We start from the raw sequence: 25172 nt of genomic DNA on the forward strand, positions 1-25172 counted from the left end.
TGAACACCGTTCATGGCATGTATTTCTAAACGACTCCCTCCTGTTTCAGATTAATCACATAATAAACTAGACTGTTTGAACCCCTGTTGAAGTAATAACTCAGTATATTTAATTAAAAATCGGTCACCGATGTTTCCAAAGCAGCTAACGGCGGTCAAGTGAAGGTGTATAGTTACAGCATGTATATATTGACTTTCTGGACACAGGCGTTTAAAATCTAGGCTTATAATGCGCATCTGAGCATCTGTAGTGCCTTTTGAGAATTTGAGTATCTGTGCTTGTTTTTTGAAAACGTCACGTTTTGCCATGGGTCGAGTGTATTTGAAACAATGAGTCAATGACTAACCAATCGATACAACTTATCGTCTATACTGTCTCGATGAATTCAATTCATGCAAAGTGGGTTGTTTCAACTACAGTTCACAGACAAGGATTTCATTGAAGATGCTTATATGTACACAGAAATAAAAAATGCCCGCTGCTTTTTCATTGCATTTGAAAATCATTCGTAATCTCCTGACAATTGTACGAAGATTTTACGAAATAATTCAAATATTATTTGGCTGATGAATGCACTATAATGACCTTAAAAAATAGAGTAATTCGCTTGAATCCAGTTGCAGAAAAATTTGCATGTTCACAAAATGACAGCCAAGATTTCAAGCTATAATTTTTCAATTTGCTTCGAGAAGGTCGACTCACTCCGGCGACTGTGATGCGAGACTGAATATGAAGAATTTATTCGCACGATGGGAGTAAGCACTTCTGGAAAACTGCAGAGTTGAAAGGAATGTGTGCATGGTTATAAAATATTCAAAATCAATACGAGTGACATATGCTCACACTCCAAAATAGCTCAATAACAGCTCATTTGTCTCAGGGCTGATCTTTCAAACCCAGCAGGAGATGTTGTTATATGCTGTCAGCAACACAAGGTTGCCTGCCCAGCAGCATCTGGAAGTTTCTGCCAGGATTGCAGATCATTCGTAAAATATTTTATCGGAAATTCCGATGATTCTCGCTCGTGCTGAAGGTCATTTTAATTAAAACATTTTCTCCAGCGTAGACATTTGCAATCGTGCGCTGGCGAAGAAAACCAAAAGAAGCAATGCCCAATTTTTACATAAAGTCTGTTACTCTGCTCGTTTCAGTCAAAACAGATACGAATTCTGCATCTACGGTTTTAATTTTTTAAATAAAAGGGTAGTTATCCATGCAAGTGGACTTTTTTCAGCAATACAGGCCCCTCGAGCTATAGCCTGCTCAACAAAGACAGAAGACGACTATGGCTTTTGATATAGAAACTCTTTTCTTTCTAAAAACAATTTGTACAAAACCTGAATAGTCCATACCATAAGACTAATTCACACTAATCTTATCAAAGCACGATATCAGTACACCAAACCACTGCTTTGTACTGCGCGCCAGTAATGGAGAAGATAAAGACAAGCATGAAACAAGCTTTCAAATTCGCACTTAAATTGTTCGCTAGTGAACTCTCTACTTTTGGGAAACGGTTCAATATCGCTCTACCAGCTAGCTTAATTCTTCTCTCTAATATGATACCGTTAGCTACGTCAATAAATATACAGTCTATTTGATGTCTTTCGCTGTTCTTTCAACATATTATATTAAATTACAGTGGACAAACTCCGCTATGTTTCTTCTCACAATCTCTGATATCGGCATGTACCAGATCCGTCGGACCTACAGCCATATATCAGAACGCTCTCCTTCTCTCCACCTCACAACTTCTTCTTCTTCTTCTCCTCTCTACAAATCAACGGGAACGCCTCGTTTGCGAACCCACTGAGGTTTTCAAAATCGACCATCAAGAAATCTTCCTCCGGATTCGTGCACATTTGTTTCAGCTCGTCCTCGAATCTCCTCACGTCCTTTCTGACACCGGCCCCGATGGTAACCACGCGGACGCCACGTGATTTTATAATCTCAGCCTGTCTCAATGCAACGCGCAGATCATGCGCATTGCCATCGGTGAATATAATCAGGACATCCTTGACCCCAGGCCTATCTCCATCTAACGGATCACCGGTGAACACCTACAAACATTTTGCGAAAGAAAGTCAGTTTTAAATCATGGTAAACACACGACAGAATTAGGAAATGAAAAATGATTGTCTGCAAATGCATGCAGCGAAAGATAATTCCCACTCGAATTCAGGCTTTTTGTTTTAAAGCCCGTGTAACAAGGTGCAATTATTCTCGCAACCACTTGCAATGCCATTCTACTTTTAAGAGATGTAAATCAGTGAAGAGTCTTTAAAATGTGACTGTAAGAAACGTGCATGGAGTGCGATAAACACAAAAGTTTCATAGTTGCCAAATCTACATCTCTCAAAGAGTAGAAATATATTTCAGTTGCGTGAAAAAATATACAGTGTAACACCGCTTTGACTGTTTAGAAACAGCACCAACCTTATTTGCGACCCTAGTCAAGGCATCACCAGTCATGGTTCTTCTCCCCATCTGGTATTTCATGGTGTCCACCACACGCATCTGCTCTTCTGCGGAATACTTATCCAAGTTCAATAAGAACTCCGTCTTGTCGACCTGGCTGAACTGCTGAAGTCCTATGTGGATATCTGAAATTCCCACACGAAGAAGCATGAGGAGATCCATAAGGAATTTTCGTACGTGGACAAAGTTTTCAGATTTGATGCTGGCGGATCCGTCGACGACAAAGAAGATATCGTGAGGTGTTCGGCGACAATCAGGACTAGGAGGTTGTGTCGCTAAAGATTGAAGGATAAAATCATTAGTATGCGTTCTAAACAAAATGAATAAACATCACCTTGCAATATCAGAGATCTTTCACGATAACTATTTTTTATTTATACTGGATAGCTCTATCAGTTCTGAACAACACTTCCTACAGGTCCAGTAAGGATCATCTCTTCTTGATCCAGTGTTACTACAGGAAGAAACCTAAACTAAACTAACTTTATTTATACTGGATAGCTCTATCAGTTCTGAACTGTTCTTCCTAGAGGTCCAGTAAGGATCATCTCTTCTTGATCCAGTGTTACTACAGGAGGAAACCTAAACTAAACTAACTTTATTTATACTGGATAGCTCTATCAGTTCTAAACTGTTCTTCCTAGAGATCCTGTAAGGATCATCTCTTATTGATCCAGTGTTACTACAGGAGGAAACCTAGACTAAACTAACTTTATTTATACTGGATAGCTCTATCAGTTCTAAACTGTTTTTCCTAGAGGTCCAGTAAGGATCATCTCTTCTTGATCCAGTGTTACTACAGGAGGAAACCTAAACTAAACTAACTTTATTTGTACTGGATAGCTCTATCAGTTCTAAACTGTTCTTCCTAGAGGTCCAATAAGAATGACGTCAACTTAATCCAGTGCTTAATCAACTTAATCCAGTGCTTAATCAACTTATTCCAGTGCTTAATCAACTTAATCCAGTGCTTAATCAACTTAATCCAGTGCTAACACAGGAGAAAATCAAAAATAAGATATTTAATAACCCACCTCGAAGAGCATCATTCGGAGGACAGACTCCTTCCATCACATCGTTTACTTTTGAATCCCCTTTTACTAACTTCTTGTAGCTACTAAGAATGATTTTTTCTTGATGACTGGCCATTTGTTGCATTTGCATTGAGATACGGAAACGTTCCCCTCCCAAAGCAATCGTTATGACCTGCACACCCATTTGTCGGAAGGTGACAACTTCCTTTTTAGCTCTTGTGAGGTCGCTGTCCCAATGTGGACGTTCTCTTAAAGACCTCGTGGTTACCAAGATGAGGACGTCTTCGACATTTGCTCGACCATACATGTAGTTCATTCTATGAAACTAGAAAGACAGAAATTTTAGAGTTTTTGAAACCTAGTTTAATGGTTCTTATGAGACTTCTATATTGCATTTAAGACCCTCGAAGAAATCGGTAGCTTATGAAAATTTAGTAGAAATACAACAATTATGTTTTTCACTTAGTTAAACCGGCGACACATGCATTATTCACTCTGTATGACCAAAAAAAAACAGTATTTAATTCTTCAATCTTTGAGCGCTTCCCTTTATACGTTAAAAACGGTGAGACCGGTCCTGTTGTATTTCGGTACAGAAAGATTACTGATATTTTAGAGTGTTTCAAGAACTCTGCATTCACGTATGTTGTTATTTACACTTCCTAGCACGGAAAATGCGGTTTCACCGCTATATTCTTAACAAAATACCCCATTTTAATTCAAACTGATTTCCATTGTTTGACCGCTCAAAGAATGAGTCCACAGTGAAATGACACAACAGACTTACCTCATAACCAGCTTGGCGGAAAGCAGCAACATTGAAACTGTATTTTGCCCCAGATCTTTTCATTCTGTTAATCTTGTACTTTAACATATTTCGACTCAAATACTTTGAGAACTTCAAGTACATGCTGGGCTCCACCTCATCACCGACTTGCATAATTCCAACCATGAAGCGTCCATCTTCGATTGGCATATGCTCGATGAGTTTTTTCATGTACTTCTTGAACAACAGGAATCTCTTCTTTCTGACTTGTCGCGGGAAGTCAAGCAGAAAGAGTACGTCGCGTTTCATTTTATCATGGCATATCGGAGGAGGGGGGGTTGGGGGTAGCGTTGTTGGTTCGGGGGTCGTCGTGGGTTCGGGGGTCGTCGTGGGTTCAGGGGTGGTCGTGGGTTCAGGGGTGGTTGTAGGTTCAGGCGTTGTGGTGGGAGGTAAGGTTGCTAGAAATTATAAAGAAAATGTCAGTGAATATGAAGGTGTTTATTTAGAATAATCGGCGGCATGTTTACACAACAAATTGATCACAAATAGATTTGTATTGTGGACAAATTCATGTCCCGTGTGAGTATTTAGTTCATTGTTCTCACGAAAACATGCTTTGATATGTTTTCAAAGAAGTTTAAACAGCCAGGCGACTTGTATACTTACTCGGCGGTGCTTTGCACACGTTATTCACCAGCCTGTAGAGCATGTTTTCCAAATCATCAAACTCTACCATGTACACATCCTCAGGACTGCTTGCAATCTGTTCGACTTGGTCCTTAAATTCATGACGCTTCGGCCCGGCTGCAATTCCTATGATGTGCACGTTTCTCTTTTTCATTCTATCCGCATGCCTCACGGCCACGCGTTGGTCACGTGTTGCGCCATCCGTGAAAACGATGAGAATGTCGTCGACCTCCGGACGGTCGTCGCCCTCCACCGTGAACACCTTAAAAGGAAAATATGTCAGTTTGCTTGATTGATACGATTAATTCGCTACAAAAATAGCAAAATTTTTTAGCCTTGTCGAAATAGAAGTCTATTTTTGAGATTAATTGCCAACAGGTGATTTGAAATGGCGGAATCCATATCTCAGTTGAAACAACTGGATATCTCTTGATATATACTTTACTTCGGTTTCAAATATACGTCAGAGCTACATGCAGCTCTTATAACTAAACATAATTACAACATTTTTACGTAATTCATAAAGATAGAACAGGTAAAACAAAAGATAGAACTCATATAAGTTGATCAAATACCAACCTCCTGCTCGACAATTTTCAGAGCGTTTCCAGTGTAAGTACTCGTGCCTTCTTGGTATCTTAAATACTTGATACGATTCAAAATGTTGCTTCCCGTGTAATGAATCCAGCGTGAATTCTACTCTTGTTTTTCGTATGCTGCTGAACTGCAGTAGCCCAAAATGAGTCATGTTTGGATTAACAACAACCGCCTTCACGAGTTTCGTAAGGAAAACTCGTATCTTTTCAAACTGAGTTGGTCCGATGCTCAGGGATCCGTCCACGACAAGAAATACGTCCCGAGGCTCTTGTGAACAGATCGTTTTAGCTACAAAAAGAAGGAAATCGTTGTAGGAACTAGGAATTCTGCATAGTGAAAGTTGATCAACAAACATTAAAAGTTGTATAGATGTCTAACAGTTACTGACAGACTGAACTATATGTTACAGACACGCAGTGACAATGAGTTGAAACTGAGCATTTAACTACTTTTCCATGTTCACACACAGATGTCTTTCCATGTTATAGCGACAATTTTGTACACCCATACCCCCATAGTGTTAATATACTGATGCGACAATATTGCACACCACTACCCCCACAGTGTGAGTCTACATCCCATCCCTGCTCCTCCTAAACAGTGTCCATGACGTTCAGGTATTAAAAAAACACTTACTATAGTCCGGGGGAGGTTCAGGGCAAATTTCGTTCACAACATCCTTTACAATGACACCAACAATTTCGTTCAGGTTATCAAAATCGGCCATCCACACGTCAGAAGGGCTACTTGCGATCTCTTCCAGTTGTTTCAAGAAATTAAACTTATCCCTACCAGCACCAATAGCTACAATTTTTACTCCTTTCCGCTTCAGCTTCTCTGAAACCCTGTAAGCTCGTCTTCTGTCTGTGGCCTGACCGTCAGTGAATATTATGAGGTAATCTGGGACATTGGGACGATCATCGGCTTCAGGGGTGAAAACCTGGGAAATGATTGAAATTATCATCAGTGCTGTTACGTCTAATCAATCAAATAATCAATCAAAAAATCAGTACAACTATTTGTATTATTATGTTTGACTATTTATTCAATACTTTATATTGAAATTGGTTCAAAATATACTTCCATCAATCGATACTATCACTCTAAATGTTATGTCTAATCAATCAATACTATCATTATTAGTATTATAATCAATAATCAATATTATGTTCAATCAATATCATTACCATCAATATTATTACCCATAATCAATGAATACTATCAATATTCATATTATGTTTTACGAACCAATCGATAATATTGATAACTTTTAATCTTAATATCATCGATAGCTTTTAATCCATAACTTTTAATCTTAATATCACTCAATCAATCAACCAATGAATCAATCAACAATAATTATTATTATAAAACGAATCTTTTAAACCAACCTCTCTCTCCACAATATCTAAAGCGGAGCCAGTTTTTGTTGCAGTACCACTTTGGTACTTCAGACTGCGCACTTTGTCTAACAACACGTTTGATTTATGAGAATAGTCGAGTTCAAACTCAACCTTTGTCTTATCGTCTGAGCTGAATTGCAAAAGGCCGAAATGAGTATAATCCTCGTGCACTTGAACAGCTTTGATCAGTTGGAGAATGAACTGCCTCACGCTTTCGAACTGTGAGATGCCGATGCTTGCTGATCCGTCCACCACGAGAAAAATATCCCTCGGTTCCTGGGTGCATGCTTAAAAAAATAAAATTGTCGGTTGAACGACTGAATGCTATTCTGTATAAACACTGTTGTATATTTCAAAAGGGTTCTTATAAAGCAAAGGTCTTTCCAAAAAAAGCTTAGGGTTTGTCCTCAGATATAGCACGAAAGAATGCGTCATCATTCAACATTATAGGACGCAGTTTAAAATTGGATTTGTAAGTATGTGAAGAGTATGCTTATTACCTCCATTCTTTCCGCTTTTTAATGCTGCAAATGTGTTGCCTTGGATACAGCAGAAAACAGCAACAAACAAAATAATCCCCTTCATTTTTGCTGTAGAACTGGAAGAGAGAACGTACACAATATTAGCGAAAAGAATGACGCTTCAATTTGCTTTTTACATGCATTTAAACCGCACGTGCACGTACGTAATGTTTGCAATATTTATGAGCTAATGATTTTGCTCAATTTCTTTACTTAGAGTTATCGCAAAACACTTAAAATATGTTTACTTTTGACTACCGCAAGCTCTTTGTTGTAAACAGATTAAAATGAAAAATAGCGCATAAGCCATCACTTCAGTTTCATATTCCCATACGATTATATAAATCTCCCCCCCCCCCAACATATCCACTTATGTAAAATACCACTTGAGTTGGACCACCGGGTTTGGGTGAGTTTTTCTATCAGTATACATAGGCCCACAATCCTGCAGAAAGTTCCAGAATACGAAGCAATTAAAAACACTCTATTTTGATAGACTTGTCTCTGCTTGAACTATGTTTGGTATCGCTGCATAATCGAGACAAGAATGTATAGATGAAATTCATAATCTCCCAAATTAACAACGCATATTGTATTGCATAAGACGTCATCAAGTACTTAGTTAATCAGCGCATACAGCCTGTCAAAAACTTTTTTATCAGAGGAATGCTCCTTCGGGTTTCTCGCAAGCTCTGACAGTATATTGAAAGAAAAGTCAACCCACTAAGCACTTGAGTTCACTTATGACTTATGTGTTTGCATCTACAACAGTGAAAAAATTACTCTTGACCTATAGCTAATTTATCAAGCTTGATCATTCACGCAGTTATCTGACCTGTTCTGCGAGAACTTCACAGTCGTTTTCATTACTTCGAATGTTTGTAAGCAATGTTCCAAGGTGGCTACCACTTACGGCTCAAACGAATATCAACAATGTAGTATTTTCTTAAAAACGTGCATTGCCGGGAATCTCTGCGTGAACCAATCAAACATGCTTGAAATTTCAACAATGAATCACAAAGTAGGCGCAAAACATTCTTTCGAAAGCGCACTTGAGGCCATCATTGCTCTTAATTGGGTTTTAGTCGACTTTTAAAAGCCTCAATGGACAAATGGCCTCAACGCACATATATGCTCCCCCGCTCTAGCGAGTTGATCAGGCAATCAGTCTCTCACACACAAAATGAATTAGAAATGACCCTGGTCCATTATATAGTCAATGGTTATTTTATAGCCGACGGTTCAAATCGTATATGCGGGACAAAGCATTGACTGGTCACACTCACAGCAAGGCGACCATTAAAGTGCTACATCTTCGATGAAATATACAATGAGGCGAATCAGCCATCGTACACAAATTGGGTTTGTATGATTGTATCATTTGCGCAACCAGCAATTTCTCGTGGCTTTGTGAAGTCCTTGACACTTCCGTGTGCTTGCTTTTCGGTAAGTGTGAACACTTTCAAGCTTTGAATGACTTAAATCGCTTAATTGCTGGTACATATGCTACGGCATAATTGCAGTTCCAGAAAATTTTGCGGTTTTTGCGGTTATGTCGTACACCCTGTGTGCTTTTGCATTGTACAAATCTCAGGAAAATTAATAAAATCTTTCGGCACTCGTGGTTATTTTCATTTTACCTCTCGTAATTGGCACTTTATAATAAAGATTGTCTGGTACAAATACGTCAATACTACGTTATATAAATTATCTAGGTAGAACGTATTTATATTGCTGTACATGTGATGGCGTTTCCTCTCTATATAGCGGCGAACGATTCGGTCATTCGGGCGGATTGAAATATGCCCAGCAATTTGTTTTCAAGGTTATTTTTAGCCGTATTGTTGTATTCAGACGCGCGTCAGCCAAAGGGCTCCATAAATTGCTGTTTAATAATTTAACAAACCGTTTCCGAAAACCGCTTCCGATTGCATCGCAAGGCATTTAGTGTTTGTTTAGGGTGTGTGTATGAAGTCCGATACGGAGCTTCACCAGAAATTACGTGGAACTTACCAGAATATCTAAATTAATACGACGCGGAGTGTTTTTTTAATGACAAATCGCAATGTTTATCATGACGAAATACGATTGCTTCGGAAATGAGTCGCGCAAAATCGAAGACTAAAAAACCTTCATTTGCCTATAAATTTTTTTCACAGAACATGCGTGTTAAGAGACCGAGTGTGTCTAAGAAAAAACCTTGCATGGGTATGACGCAGTAGTAACGTTATTGTTATATTATGAACCTTTGAAAAATTTTAACCATATTGCTGGGCTGCAGATGATTAGAGGATGATGAAAAAAAATCTCGCTCGTTCGAATTCGTTTCGTATGTATATATATATATATTTGTAATTACGATACGTGAATCGATTCACCAAGTTCGAGGCATTTTTATTTCCAAGTATACCCAGTCACGGTTAACAAGTGTAAATGCACATAAGTATAAAGTATAATTAACATTACCTTACAATAGTCCTCTGTTCTTCGTAATAACAATTCCAAAATCCTTTGCGCAAGTGATGCTCACGTTGCGACTTGCTGGTCTGTTGTGATGTTTTCCTTGCAACGCTTATCTTCTTATATGTACCGATTTGGCAAGGCGCGGCAAATGGTATTTCAATATGTCATTGCGTTAATATCTTGGTATTTCCCCTGCCGTGTCACAGAGGTATGCGCGGGTGCGTCTCATGACATACGCAGGAGATCAAGAATTGTGTAACGTCAATAAGTCTTAACTCCTCGACCAGAATAAGAATTATGAGTACGACCTGCACAACCCCCTTCCGGCTTTTTTCACGTACAATTAAACAAGCACGCAAGTTGATTGATAAAGCCACGGAGTTTATTTGCGCGGCACATGCTAATTCATCTCGCGCAATTTATGCAAATGTGCGCAAAAAATTCTAATTAACCAGCAACGTTGCGCGCTTCTCCGAATACGCTAGAAATCGTGCAGGAACGCTTTTCTCGCAGTTTCGCGAAAAATGCAAGCGATCTGTATGCTTAGCAGATTAAATAACATCACGATAACAAAATACGAATGCGATAACCTTTTGGCACAAAGGAAAAAAAGTAACGCGAATTGTTGACGCGAAAAATTGCGAATAAACTTCACAAATTAATCTTTGAAATCGAAGAATGAAGGAAACCAAAGCTCAGGTATGAGTTCGCGCACAAATATTCCTATGGCAATTATAGTATTCTTCGTCAACAAAACCAGATTAAATGAGCCCCTAGCAGGATAGGTAGACCCGATTTCTGAACGGGAAAAACTTCTGTTCGGTAGATCTGAATGTTTTCAAGCGATACTTGGCAGCTGAGAACGTCTTTATTTACGTTTAGGAAAAACGATTCGGACGGAGCCTGTCAGTGTTATTCGCAAAGAGAAGAACCTTTATTTCAGAGAAGTCGTTCAAACGCAACCATTTTTGCCGCTTTTTCGGCATGCAAAGTCTGCGGTGCGCGCAAGGTCAGGTATTGTTTGATTATTATTCGAAAAACGTACGAAAACTTCCACACACAGCAAGCGACGGGGCCCGCTAACGTTTAATCGCGTTATAACTCGCTGTGAGCCCAAACGACACTGTGAGACAATGCTCCGGGGAAAAAACAAATCTATATTTAAAGTTTTGCTATTACTGCTTTAACGTTTTGCCATTATATTCGCAGCGAAAACACAATGGTTTAAAAACATCCCACTGCACAGCACGGCCGTCAGTCATCAAAATAGGATGTTTGGAAAATCGCAACTCTGCGGCGTTGAATTACGTTGGTGATCGGGGGTTACGGTTGAGAAGGCAATTAAAAAAATTCACCTTTGCAATCCCACTGATTTTTGCATAATTCTCAATAACTGCGTTTTACTGAGAAGGAAAAAATCTCTGCTAGTCGCTTTTCTATTTAGAAATACATGCACGGTTAAAACCGGAACTAGCATGAGCCAGAATGCTTGGAATAACACACATATGATCTCTCCCCATAAATGGACTTATAACACTTATGTGTTTCTGGTGTGTTGATGAAGTGTTCAGTGGATTATATAGCTACCTGCTCAATTTCAAGATGAAGTATATATAATCGTTTGTGATCTGCAAAGATGGTCACTTTTTAAAAACTATAAAGCCTTTAATACATTGTCGAATCGAGGTAAACTGATCTTCATTTTTGCAATGTGGAAATCGAGCAAATTCGAGCCTCGACCGACGGGTCAAGATTTGCGTGCTGAGAACAGGAGATTACTGGCAAATCAGTCGAAAAAAACAACCCTGACAAATTTGATAAATGCAGACAGAATTTTAAACCCTCTTTTCTCGCACTTGTAGCACGCTGCAAAGACAGATCACCTACTTTATGGAATTTTCGCGCACTGCAATAATGTTTACCACAAATGGTGTTAGCGACCTTAAAAAGTATTTAAAACACACAGGAGGTTTAAATGACCAGTGTGTGTAGGTTCAATCAATGTGTGTAGGTTCAAAACAGTGAAATATGACCTAATAAAACCATTAAAACATTAGCGAAACCATCACTTCATTGTGTAAATCGCTGGGCTGGTTTTCCGTTCTTGCCCGAGCGTAATTTTGCGAGCAAGAATTTCGTGTTTGCATCGCCTCGCTCAGCCTACTGGGCGATCCGTATCTTTTTTTTACATTTATTTATACTGGTAATGCAATTAATTCAATTGAATTATGACCATAAAACTCGGGCTTTTATGAGATATAATCTTAAAATAAAACAAACCTTTTAACAATATCGAAAGGACATGTTAAGCTTATGAGGACGGTCATTAAACCGACAAAATTTGTATATCCTGCTCAGCTGTAAAAGGAGTTCATTTTTTACCTTCGTAAAATAAACTTTTTCAGTCGAGAAAATTTCGTCCTGTCTAGAAGGTTTGGATCAGAACAATGGTTCAAATGCGGTCCCTCGCACTCTCTGCGTGTGCCAAACAGGCAATCGTGAATTGACTAAATTTAGTCAATCCGACTATAGACTAGATCCACAATAAACCTTTCCTTACTTCACAAAGAATCTTAAAATCTTGGCTGAACACCAAAGAGATTTTGAGGCTAAACTAATGAGTTTTGTCCTCATCGGACAGTCAGTCAGTAGCTGCATGTTTGTTTTGGGAGTAAACGAACATATTACCTTCACGTCTCAAAGCGAGGCAGTTTTACTGATAATTTACGATGTGAAGCGCCTTTCTTCATAATATAACCGTACTCGTAGAGGTTTGGTAAGGACCAACCTCCTAAGAACAGTCAAATGGTTGCGTAGCTGCATTTACGGTGCATATATTTAAAAGCAAAATATACCGAAACAGCTCTAACTTTATATTTACCTTCTCGATGCAATAAAGATTAAATCTCACAGCTGATCAAATGACCCCATTTCCTATTCTTGCGATCATCATTGTCCTGAATGACGAAACACTTTCGGCAACCATTTTAGGACATTCAAAACATCCTTCGAGTCCATTTTTGACACGATTCAGTGCCAAAGAAGATCGCTCAATTCTAGAACAGAATTGGTTTCTTATTACAAAATTGTAGTAGAAGGTAATTTTCGTCGAGATAGCGTTTGCAACGTTTCTTAAAACATACACCAAGTCCAAGACGAGTCATTTTGAACCGAACCCACGCAAATACGATCCTATGGAAATCTCAATCGATTCAGTCCAAAATGAGCCAGACAGCTATAGCTTTTAAATTAACTCCAATGGTGTTAATAAAATGTTTTTTCAGTCTATATACCGGCTAAACTTTTAATCGTATGGCGTTTGGCCATTTTAAATCGCTTTAAAAAGTATCATTTGACAACTAAAGCTTTATGGAAAAAGTAAACATCTATACCAGTGAACGTTATAATCTTATATTCAAAGCCATTTGGTTAGTTACATTTAGGAAAATCAGATATTTTGCAACGTTAAGACGAGTTATAGGTTGGCTATTGTGTGCACAGCTTTGGAAATCTTTGACTATGCACAGCTGAATTAACACACCTTTAGCGTAAAAACCAGACATGTAGAATCCACCTTCCCGCCACAGACGCAGTAGATGGACTAGAAGATAAAAAAAAACATTGATTGCCCGGATTTCTGACTATAATTTAATTAAAATTTGTCTCATATCTTCCCCGGTGTGGCTATGTCCGATTGAACTTTTAAACCTAAGTCTGTTCATGTGCATTTTCGAAACGTGGATATGATATATTGGGAACGATAGATAATCATTTTCAGCGAAGGGGTTTGACGTTTCCAGCATTCCTAACTAGGGAATATACTCCCTTGGTTTAGAAGCTACACGTCCTTCTTCCCCTTATACACAATGTAAATAATTACAATACGATTACTACATGAACTTAATTCGTTTTCTAAGAACTGTCTGGAAGAAGTTAAATAGTTTTTATCTCATAGAACAATACATGATGTGTGTGCTCCGTATATATTCCAGATGGAATTAGATTAACTATATCAATCCAGGATAACCTCTTTGCATCTAATTTGTTCCCCCCAAAAGGTCAACCCCCAAACCAGTCTGGTCAAGTCCCACCGCATTGCGCACCCTATGCTAATGATTGAAACGGCGGATTTGTGAAAACCGCGCTGCGAATTCTTGGCTATGAGTAATACTTTCAGAGAGGTTCTCGTTCACCTTGACCGTGAAGTACTCGACATACCCCCCGTAAACTGAAGGTTTAACGTGCGACCCGACATGAACATAGCATTAAATTCGTGCATGGTAATTTTCAGCCGATTTTTTGATTTAGAAGCCATCTTTTAACACAAAGCTTATCTCAATGTCTGCAAGAATTCATGAGAACAAAACATAGACCTCGCATTTGGGATCTCATCTTCGGTAGCACGCGAACACGTCTACTTTTTAAAATGCCTTTCGTTCATCGACAGCAGGTTGGGTAAAATAGTTTGTTTTGTTTGTTCGACCGCTTTGTTCATTTGAGTTGCAATTTGCGAACGCTTGTAAGTTCCGCTCTGATACTGAACACTCTATAAATGGTTCTCACTGACCTACGTCATAGGTACGCCATAATGGTGTACAATTAAAAAGAAAACGCATAAATTTCATGGGATAAATTGCGGAACTTTGAAGTGGTACATCAAAATGGTCGCTTTGACGTCACGCTAAAGCCTCCCATATAGTTTCATGGTGTTCTACATTAACAATTACCTCATAATCAGCCCTACACTGAAGCAATTAGCCCGAGGGAAAGATCTCACGAGGTGGTTACCTCAGGCAGCGGGTTTCTCTTGTTTTAAGGCAGTTTTAGTGCCAGTGGCAGCCACTGGTAGCCTTGTCAAGTCGACAACTGAGATTTCGCCCGGCTTTAGTTGGTTAAGTCAGCTTATGCTATTACCCTGCTTAACTGAGATTAGAGGAATCAACAATGATTAGGAAGTATTGAGATATTTATGTAAACCCTAAAATAAGCCTTAGCAAAAACACTAAAGTAAATGCTTACTGATCTGATACTTTCGATAAACATCAATGCGAGCAAGTATTAACAAGACCGAATTAGTTCTGAGAACGATTTTGTTGTTTTTCAACATTTTTTCACAAGCTAACTTAACCAGGCTTCCCACGCTACTGTTTGGGCAAAGTCCTGTTTTTCCTTATCACTGGTGCTGAGTGAAATCACGCCAACAGACATTTCTCAATGAACAACATTCGCGGAAAATATGTTTCTCCAGCATCTGGGATTTAAGAACTGGGTATTTATCATGCGACAAACGGCGCACGAATTGATAATGCCTGGGTGAAAAAAAAGTTAATTTATTTAATTAAATATCAGTAGTCTTGTAGATTCGAAGATAAGGAAATTGAGTTGAAGTGCGTAACTTATCGGCCATCCTTCTACAACTGACAATTAATAATACTTTCTGCTTGTACGCCATATTAGCTGCACATCCGTGTTGACGTGGGCAACAAAGATGATTAATTTTAAACTGGACTGATTCATAAATATCTTTTCAGGAAGCATGTTAAAAATTGACCCTCTGCTCGAAAGGTTAATATTCTAGATGTCCCTCGCAAAGTTGGTATGCTCAAAAATGACGATCCGATTATATTATAGGAATACCCACAGGATTTCAAAACATCCTTAAAGAAGCCGTCTGGCGATGGTTTCATCAGAAAAAGCATGTTTTGTGAGTGCAAGCTACGTACATCCGACAAGAGACTTAGGCCGAAATAGATCCGCAAATATACGTAAGCAACTTATGGGAAAAAATAAATTTTCGTACACGATTCAAAACGCCCGCGTTGAATGCCTTACCATATATGGCGAAAAAGCAGCGTAAATGTGCAACGTGCGGGATTTATGCTAATTATTTAAACCACGCAAACAATGGTAATGCGTCAATTAAAGCCGAACGTAGGCGCAAACTGATCGCGGCTGATAGCCAGAAAAGGAAGTGGTTCTCCACAATTACTCATGAGAAAAATATTTCGAAATGGCTCTAAGACAACAAAATTGTTATGGCTGGCTATTTTATTATAACACAGGAAAACCTGATAACCTAATTTAATATCATCGACAAAAAATATCAAGACTATATTTAATTTTGGACTGTCAAAACTTTGAGCGTTCATCTAATGGAATTACGTGGACAAATTTCCTTGAATCTTTTCCAGACGGGAACCAATCGATATTTCCGATGTATTTAACTCATGCATTCGTGACACGTATTTATATCAACATTGTAAATAATATTTTTTCATATGACTTCATCTTAGAGATATATAATCTATTATACAGCATGTTTCGTGGTCATTTTAACATGAGAAATGCGATTTAAAGGTGATATCAAATCCTACGAAGGCTTTGGTTATTGCAATGCTTGATAAGGTATTATTTGTTGCAAGTATCCGGTGATGCAAAATTCATTAAAGCCGTTTGGAACTTAGTAGCGTAAACTACAAGCAAATTAATTCATAGCTGGACATCTATCTATAGGTCAGTACACTGTATGACTTTGTGTATAAACTTTTCCATGGGAACTTCCTGTGCAAATGATATAAGTAAGATGTGGTTATAAAGAAGAATGATTTCAACTGAACCTTGGCATGAATTTTGTTTTAGATATTTCGAGAATAGCCGTGGAATGGCAAATGCTTCATACGATTAGAAACCCAATCCTGGGTGCTTATCGAAAAGTGAATATTGAAGTGCAAGCAAAGCTTGATTTATTTCCTAATCAACGTGATGCTTCGTTGTGCCTCCAGCATTGCTGATAAAAAATGGCAGAACACATTGACGCTCTGCAAAGCGACTATAATGGTATCTTATAAATTTCAGAGTTGGATACTAGAATATTCCGAGTGACGTCATGTCTTTTAAGAAAGAAAAACTATTCTTGAATGATATGATAAAGTCTGAACGGAAACACAAATTGTATGTACTGCTCGCCCAAAGATGGCATGTCCGTGAAAAAATTTTTTTTGGTTACCCATCCTTGTCTAGTGTAAGGATATAAACACTTCAATTGTCAAACGGTTGTGTGAGAATTGTGCGTATATAATTATCGGATCAAAAACATTCACACCCATAACTGGCTGAGTTCCCCTGCGTCACAAACTTAAGCGTCAAAAGGCAGGCCGGTAAATGGCTTCTTTGAGTTTTTGACATCTTTTCCCAAGCGAACCACAATCTTTTAGTAAAGATTCAGTGCTAATATAGTTGAAGGATTCTTTAGTGCTAATAGGTATGACGTAGTGCTGAAGTGATCTCAGTTCTACGAACGAGAGATGCTATCACAACACTGCAAAGACCTCATCATGGCAGGAATATAATAGTTTAAACATCTTAAGTGCATGAGGAAGCTGTTGAGAGCGAGTACGGGCAATGAACACTCTATTTTTATATTATCTTAAAATCCTTACACATTTGCCAGGTCAAATGCAATTTTGCTTGAATCGTAGTGCTTGCTCTTTCGCGTCAATGACTTTACAACTTTATATGTAAGCTATATTACAGTGTACTTTCCTATAAAGATACTTGTTGTTTTAAACGTATGAAAACATTTTATGGTTAGTGGTCGTAACTCGTAAGACTGATGAATAACCTGCCAAGCTACAATGCCAGGGGCCAGTTGCATCAAGCCCGTTTAGCTTAAAGCTTACCGTTTAAGCTAAACGGGCTTGATACAACCGGCCCCAGATAGCTACACTGAGCAGTACATGCAATACCAGATTAAAGCCAAGATACAATGGCAGATAGCTATATTTCGTTACAAATGTATATAAAATACGCGAACTTCGAATTTGATCACACAATCAGAGGTTAAATGTATTAACAGGAGCTTAAAACTATAAAAATTGGGGCCACCAAAATAGAAACACTGATCTGGGTAAATGATACCAAAAACGGCAAAGTTTCAACACCTCCGCACGTTTAAGAATTTTGAACTCCTGAGAAGGTCAAGCGTCTTAATGGAAGACACAAACGAATCGCTGATAAAATCAGGTTTGCGTATTTTTAACACTCTTCTTTGAAGCGATGACATGAATGAAATGTAATGAATTTCACTATCCCGACATTTCGTACCGAGATTGTGTCAGCGTGGTTTGAATTTCAATTAACAACTAAAGAGTCTTTAAATTTGACCTTGGGAGATTGTTTTTCTCACTGTAGGAGAAAGTTTAAAAAATTTGATAGATCAATGGTATAAGTGTTGTTTTCGAAGACCTTCGCCTCGCTGTGGAAGTTGCAGTGAGACCCTTTGCTCAAAATCTGATTATTTATAAAAGGATCAAGGCGATTGTTGAAATATCTCGTATGAAACAAGTTAAATCTTTAATCTGGGGTTGAGGTCGCGTGAAAGGTATAGTATAGGCAGAGAACACTGTAGTTGGGGGGGGGACGCACCACACCCTGACCCTTCATGGAGGGACAAGGGGTTGGGGCTCTTTTACATTTGAAGAATTTAGAATAGCTATAGTCAAAATTCTAGCCCGTTGGACACCTCAAATACTGCCGATTTTCACATTTAAAAGCAGACAGTTTCAGGTCGGATGGAGGCGCCTTGTCAACACTGAACAGGGAGCTTTAGTACAAATTTTACACTTGTTCCTACCATATATTAATTAGGAAGCTTTATATTTAGTTATGTACAACTGAGATTCGTCATTCTCGCTTGTTGTTTGCATACGCCATCTGACGAAGCTCGTAGTCGTCGAGCTTTCGAGTATACGAGTTTGTTGATTAATTTCATCATGATTTCGTATTCAAAAGCCCAACAACTACGAGTTTCCTCAGATGGCGTATAGGCAAAAGAACCGAGTTTGGCGCGAAAACGACGAATCGTGTACACGTAGTCGTACTTGTAGCCGTACTTAGTAACTTAACTTAGTTAATTTAATGCTCTTTGACTCTATTTTAGAATTCATTCGTTTCCTATTGTTCGTTGCTAATAGGTTTTTTCGAAAGTATTACGCGCTGACGTTTATTCACCATGAATTGCCCTGTGGAAATTTTTCACTAAGAATTTGATCCGGTCTGCACCTTGATGATAACCCTTAGATGGAAAGACTTGTATAAAAAACTCCGCATTTCTCGATAATCCAAGAAAATTCGTGAAACCCTCACGACAGAATACTGATCCATTCTTGTATCGAGGGATAAACGAGGGATTCCGCTTAAGCTTGAGTGACCATTTATTTATTTATGGTATTAATATTCAGCGATAAACCAAATTTGAAAGAGAGAAACTAGTTTTTAAGGGGATTTATTTGATGGCAACACCTTACAGGAAGTTATTAATGGTTCAAAATAAACGCAAGACTCGTACTTGGCAATTGTTTCCAATTTTTTTGCGGTTTAAGGCTCGAGTGAGGACAAAAAACGATGATCAAATCAGGAAATAGGATAATATAAACATGGCGGGAAAGATAAAGCGTGCTTGCGTGTGCTTGTTGTCCAGATTGAGAGATTACCAATATGAAGTAACAGGGCATTTGAGGGTAATATTGAAAGAATAAACAAGAGATTATCGCATCTTTTCGCAGGAATTAGCAGCAAATGTTTTTTAAAACTGATTATTAATAGTTCAGAACGTTAAAACCCTTGAACACAGCTGTGTCGATATTGGAAATGGCCTTCGTCCATCTTGGTAAAGAAACGATGGTTTTTCAGAGCATGTACAGGCATGAAACACAGGGTAATTGAAAGGAAGGGATCAATGGGATTTGGAAAACCATTATTTTTGGTTGTAAACCTTGACTGCATGGCATGGCACCAAGAAATTGTTCAATTTGAACTAATGTGTCGAAATAAATCGTATTCATTCCGCCCAATATTATAATACATGGTTTCCATTTAGTTGTGATTGTCTTGCAAGTCAACAATGATCGATTTGTATACAGAAATAAAGACAAATTTACATCCAGACATTTTCTAATCGATGAAAATAATTATACGACTAAATGGAAAACCATGCAGGCTTGCTTGAAGCTCGCTTCAATACTGATAAAACAACAATACATATCAAGATAAGAACTCTTCTAACGCCACACTGTAAAGTATTTTAGGACGGAAATATATTTTAAAATGGCTTCACAGTTCACAACGCAAATGAACTAAATGTTACCAAGGAATCATACAAAACTTCCTATTTATATATAAGATCTAATCGCGTCATGGCGCCGTAGTAAAGAACAGTTTTGTGTATTGCGTTTATCATACAGTCACTATAGTAACGTCGATGCAAAATTTCTAAGGTATTTTTAAATGCATTTCAGTATCTCACATTAAAATAATGGACAAATGCTTCATTGTGTACTACAGGAGGAAACCCAAACGAAACTAACTTTATTGATACTGGATATATCATATATAGCTCTATCAGTTTTAAAACGTTCTTCCTAGAGGTCCAGTAAGGATCAATATCTCTTATTGATCCAGTGTTACTACAGGTGGACACCTAAACTAAACTTTGTCTGTTTGGAATCGTATCAAGTGTCTGCCTATGTTGGGCATTGTTTTTCGCTGCCAAAAAAAACAGTCATCAAAGTCCTGTAGAGCACTACATTCGAGTGCACGCGTGCTCCATCCAGCTGATCTGAGATCATCATCTGAGTTATCATACGCCTGGTGTCCCTGGTGTTATTTGTCCTTATTCTCCTAACTAATAATATAAAGGGCGAAAAATTTAAATTCTAATTTACTGTTGGGAAAAAATAAGCGTGTTTTCGCTTAAATATAATAAAATTACTTGATATTTTCGAGTGTCGAAGTAAATATACAATGAAGGAAATGATAATTCAGTTTTGTTGAAGATCTGGCTTCTGTTTGGTTGATTTTTATACCCAGATCAGCTGTATATGTGTCACATTCAGGAGTGACATGCAGACGCGGACAGCTGATTCTCACAAATAGCCAAAATGGCTTTAACAATTAACTCAAATTATATAATACCCTTGGTGCAAGAAGAAAAAAGCGAAAATACAACCAAAAATGATTTACCATAGTATATTTTTATTGGAGTATATTCAAAGACTGACAACTGAAGGATTATATATATACATGCATGCAGTAGCGTGTTTATATCAAACGCCATTCCTCTGCAGTTTTTGCTACTAAAATTTTCAGTAAAGTTTAAAATGAACAGAACCTTAAACGGTATTTTTGTGCTAAGAACAATATCTGATATACATAGATTTCTCTGCATGAGTCACAACCTTGTGTAACATCCTGCATGTAGATTAAGGCTCTGTTCAAACGGTACCGGATTGCATGCCATCGAAACAGGTCAAATTTTTAAGGTAATAAAAGAAAACTTTCAATGTCCAACACCTGAATAAATATACCAAATCTATCAAATTGATAAGCATTTGCTAATCATGGTTGCTTCATGAAACGGAAAACGAAGATGTTGTGACGACGGAATCCGGTACCGGCGTGTGGATGAACGCACACATATATACACAACTGGGGCCGGTTGTTCGAAAGGCGTTTACCTTAAACGGTGGATAGATTAAAAATGGAAAACTAGATTATCTATTTATTGAACAACTGAGCTGAAATATTACGAAGTAAATAGTTTAATTGTCAATGAAAGTACATATTAAATGCAGAAGATGCCGGTTCAGTTATTCACAAGATGTATGAGAGTATTTTTAAACTTTGGCTTATCTGTCGTTTAAGCTAAACGCCTTTCGAACAACCGGCCCCTGTACTAATATATCATGCAATAATGTCCATTACACTGCTTATTTGGATCATTTATCAGTTATAATATATATACACAACTGCACTAATATATCATGCAATAATGTCCATTACACTGCTTATTTGAATCATTTATACAACGTTTTCTCTTCTATAAACCCATTTTGCTACAAATTCAGTTGCTTGTAATGTTTCATATATACATGCACGCACGGCTGAAGATCGCATTATTTGCAAATACATTTTAGCAAATATCGCTGCAGGTACACGCCTTAATCATTTAATTCCCGCTCTAAACGTACATGCATCTATAAACAATACAACACCGTCTAGTTATCAGGCGTATTTTTACTTGGAAAATATCTTTTTTTCAGGAGCTGGTAATTTTTACGGGTGAAAACAAACGCAACAGCAACATAAACGCCGGTGAGCAACATTAGCGTGTACAGCGGTATCACAATGGCTTCATGAACATCATACATTGCAGATGTGTCTTCAAGTATTATCACAGGCAGAAACCAACTTGTGGCAGTAGGGGTCATTAACTTAAGCAATAAACAAAGCTTTTACGATTCTTAGCAATATTTGACTTCTGTGCAATGCTACTGCTTGCTTTGAGTTTTTTGTGAATTCGATAAGCGGTGAAAACGAACATGACAATAATTAAACCTGGAAGAACAAACGACCCACAAACATTCAACCAAGCTGGAATATTATGCTCACTGGCACAATAATACCCCCTACGAATTTCAAGATTCATATGCAGACGAAACGTGACAACTCCTGTCTTCACAAGTGTGATATAGACAATAGTTATAATGATTGGAACACCCCAGCTTAAGATACAATATTTCAAGAAGGTTTTAAACTTGCCTTCATCAGATCTTGCCAAAGTGGTGGAACAAAAGGTTTTCTTTAAGTGATAGACATTAACAACAGCGTTCATAAGTATTGCATATTGAATAAACGTTATTGCTATTTTTATACTGGTGCAAGGTGGTTTAAATAATGTTCCAACACGACCGTATAGCGACCAAAATGCAATATAATAAGACAACCACAATAAATAGGCAACGCTTAAACTCATCAAATTCAACCCGGGAAGAGTGCGTAGATCCGGAAGCAAGGCATGAACTAGCAACAAGAGAAGCAAGCAAATAACAGAAAAAGCTAATGCAGAAAATGGCGCTATCATGTACAGCTCATAGTCTCCTACAAAAAATAGTTGTGGTGCTTTTTCATCGCATATTCGTATCTCGCCGTTAAGCACTCCATAATCGTACATGGATAAAATTTGCTTTGTTGGAATGATGAGAAGTCTGAAGTCCTTGAGCACCGTGTAATATTTCGGCTTGAACGCTCGCTCGAAAACGGGTTTATTGCAATATTCTCGATGTCTGAACTGCTTGACATAAAAATTACGCAGTTTCCAAACATTTCTTACGAATTCATCGGTGGAGTTACATATCTTTATACTATCATTCAGAACTCGATAATCAGTATAACCATAGACCTTGTCCTTATAAACGAGTGAAAAGTCCTTTCTAACCACGTAATCGTCATCGTAGTCAATTCTTACGACGGAATCATTGCAAACCGTCATGTCTTCTGCAGTAAAATTCGATGTTTCTGGTTTCAGGTTTACATCACAAATGGCAAGTGTACCTGGAGACTGTACCATATATTCATCCTTTTCAAAAAACTGCGCAGATCCTGCAGCATATAGCGTAAACTGCTTAGACACAGCATAATATTTTAGAAATATTGTCTTTATTGTTCCCTGATCTACGCCGCAGTAAAATGCACCCATTATCAGTTTTTCCCACGAAATGGTGGTTCTCCAAATTGGCTGAACTCTTGAATCACTGGAAGTACACAGTTCCAAGGTGTCACTGCTGAATCGATATTCGTTATAATCGTACATTTTGTTGTTGTAAAACAACGAAAAGTTCTTCCAAACAAAGTATTGTTCGCCGTAATTTACCTTAAATAAATGATAATTGCAGGATAAACTCAACTTTGCTGAACAAATTATGAGGTATGTGCCAAAAACCCCATAATCATAATGGTTGAATAACTGCTTTGTAGCTGGCAAGAAAACACTGAAATTCTTGTATAACGTGAAATTCGGCCAGAAAAAGCCGTCCACGGAGACATTGCAGCGTTTGTAAGCCATATCCTCCTTTTCGAAGTGGGTCGACTGTGCCCAACTTTGCTGAACGCTCTGGTCGAAAGAATGACAAACTACTAGCCCATGATTCGTCAATCTGTACTGATAATAATAGTACATCTGCCCTCTGTAAATTATTGAGAAATTGTTCCATACTCTGTATTCGTCTTCATACTTTATGGTGAAGGTATAATTGGAGCACTCGTTTGGATCCACCTCACTTTCTGATACGGCTGAAGTGTCACGCCTCTTCCGAAAGTGCTGTGCTGTGGAAGAAACGAAATTTTCCCCATCTGCTTTCTGACCAGCGTTGTTAAAACTTCGAAATTCCAAGGCAGGTGTGTTTTTCGCAACAAACTTGGGCCATTCTCCATATGGATGGAATAACGGGGTCAGTAACTTCTTCCTCTTATTCTTTCGATTAGACTTCCTCTTATTCTTTCGATTAGGTTTGGGTTCTAAAATATCTTCTTCTGCGAAGCTTTTTAGTCTGCCTTTATTCATTCGGGATTCTTCTCTCCCAGTTCCTTTGAAAATTATGCATTTAAGATTAATAAATAACATTTCTTATAATCAAAATGTATTCAAAATGCGAATATTTCAATACAGTATTGTAATAGTTACCTGCTCCTCTATTCTTTAAACGATAGATTTTCGACAGAGCGTCGTCGCTATCGTTTGGGGTCCATCTGCCTTGCTCAATTTTCCAATTATTTTTCATTTGAATCGATTTTGTTTTGTGCTGTCGCCTGGTGAATCGCGAACCGCCACCGTCATGGCAAAAACAAGCAAAGGATAGGAAAAAGCAGAAAAAAACGACTCGAGCGCTGAATCCACGAACCATGATGAAATGGCAGTTCAGTCGTATGAGAAACAGAGTTTAAATAAAACGTTTCTAAGTCATTGACTTTGTCACTTTTGACATCACCCTCTGCAGATGAACACGATTTACACGTGTAACTCTTGTTTGCTGTGGCCTTCAAATTCTTCAGTTCATTTCCATAACATTAAAGACAGGTGCTATATACCAGGACCAATAACGAGCTAAAATTAAACTATGATCACGCCTTCAAAAAACTTGGATATTGCATTCCTCTACTATATATTTGTTTTTGTCTACCAGGCACTTTTTCCACTGAAATATACTGCAAGTGTGCACTTGCAGAAACTGTCCCTCGCCCTCGGAACAATGCTTAGTAATGAACTCATTTCAATGACATTTCTCACCTGCTCTGTGGAGAATTAATTCACGAAAAACAATTTTAAAATAATAACAGCTGCTTCCTTGGTCAACATAACTATACAACATTTACGAAATACATGCACATG

The 25172-nt window shown here is 38.1% G+C and overlaps 2 protein-coding genes and 1 long non-coding RNA gene across 3 annotated transcripts; 1 reads left to right on the top strand and 2 right to left on the bottom strand.

Moving 5' to 3' along the window:
- Positions 1–1193: 1193 nt before the first annotated feature.
- On the bottom strand, positions 1194–5621 carry LOC114526889 (cartilage matrix protein-like). The gene is made up of 6 exons (XM_028548423.1): positions 5545–5621; positions 4945–5227; positions 4300–4736; positions 3513–3837; positions 2437–2753; positions 1194–2060 (listed from the first exon to the last, which is right to left on the bottom strand). Exons 2-6 carry the CDS (start codon positions 5117–5119, stop codon positions 1746–1748), a joined length of 1569 nt encoding a protein of 522 aa, XP_028404224.1. The 5' UTR covers positions 5120–5227; positions 5545–5621; the 3' UTR covers positions 1194–1745.
- A 314-nt stretch (positions 5622–5935) lies between these two features.
- Positions 5936–10223, bottom strand: LOC114526828 (collagen alpha-1(XII) chain-like). The gene is made up of 5 exons (XM_028548355.1): positions 9953–10223; positions 7466–7563; positions 6954–7252; positions 6199–6502; positions 5936–5958 (listed from the first exon to the last, which is right to left on the bottom strand). The coding sequence occupies exons 2-5, from the start codon at positions 7548–7550 to the stop codon at positions 5936–5938; spliced, it is 711 nt and encodes a 236-aa protein (XP_028404156.1). The 5' UTR covers positions 7551–7563; positions 9953–10223.
- Positions 10224–10317: 94 nt separating this feature from the next.
- LOC114526890 lies at positions 10318–12044 on the top strand. Its single transcript, XR_003687373.1, has 3 exons — positions 10318–10648; positions 10832–10958; positions 11812–12044. It is a non-coding gene; the product is annotated as an uncharacterized LOC114526890 (long non-coding RNA).
- Positions 12045–25172: the final 13128 nt, after the last annotated feature.

Source organism: Dendronephthya gigantea, unplaced genomic scaffold (genome assembly GCF_004324835.1).
Source record: "Dendronephthya gigantea isolate DGI-Jeju-01 unplaced genomic scaffold, DenGig_1.0 000042F, whole genome shotgun sequence".
Classification (NCBI taxonomy): Eukaryota; Metazoa; Cnidaria; class Anthozoa; order Malacalcyonacea; family Nephtheidae; genus Dendronephthya; species Dendronephthya gigantea.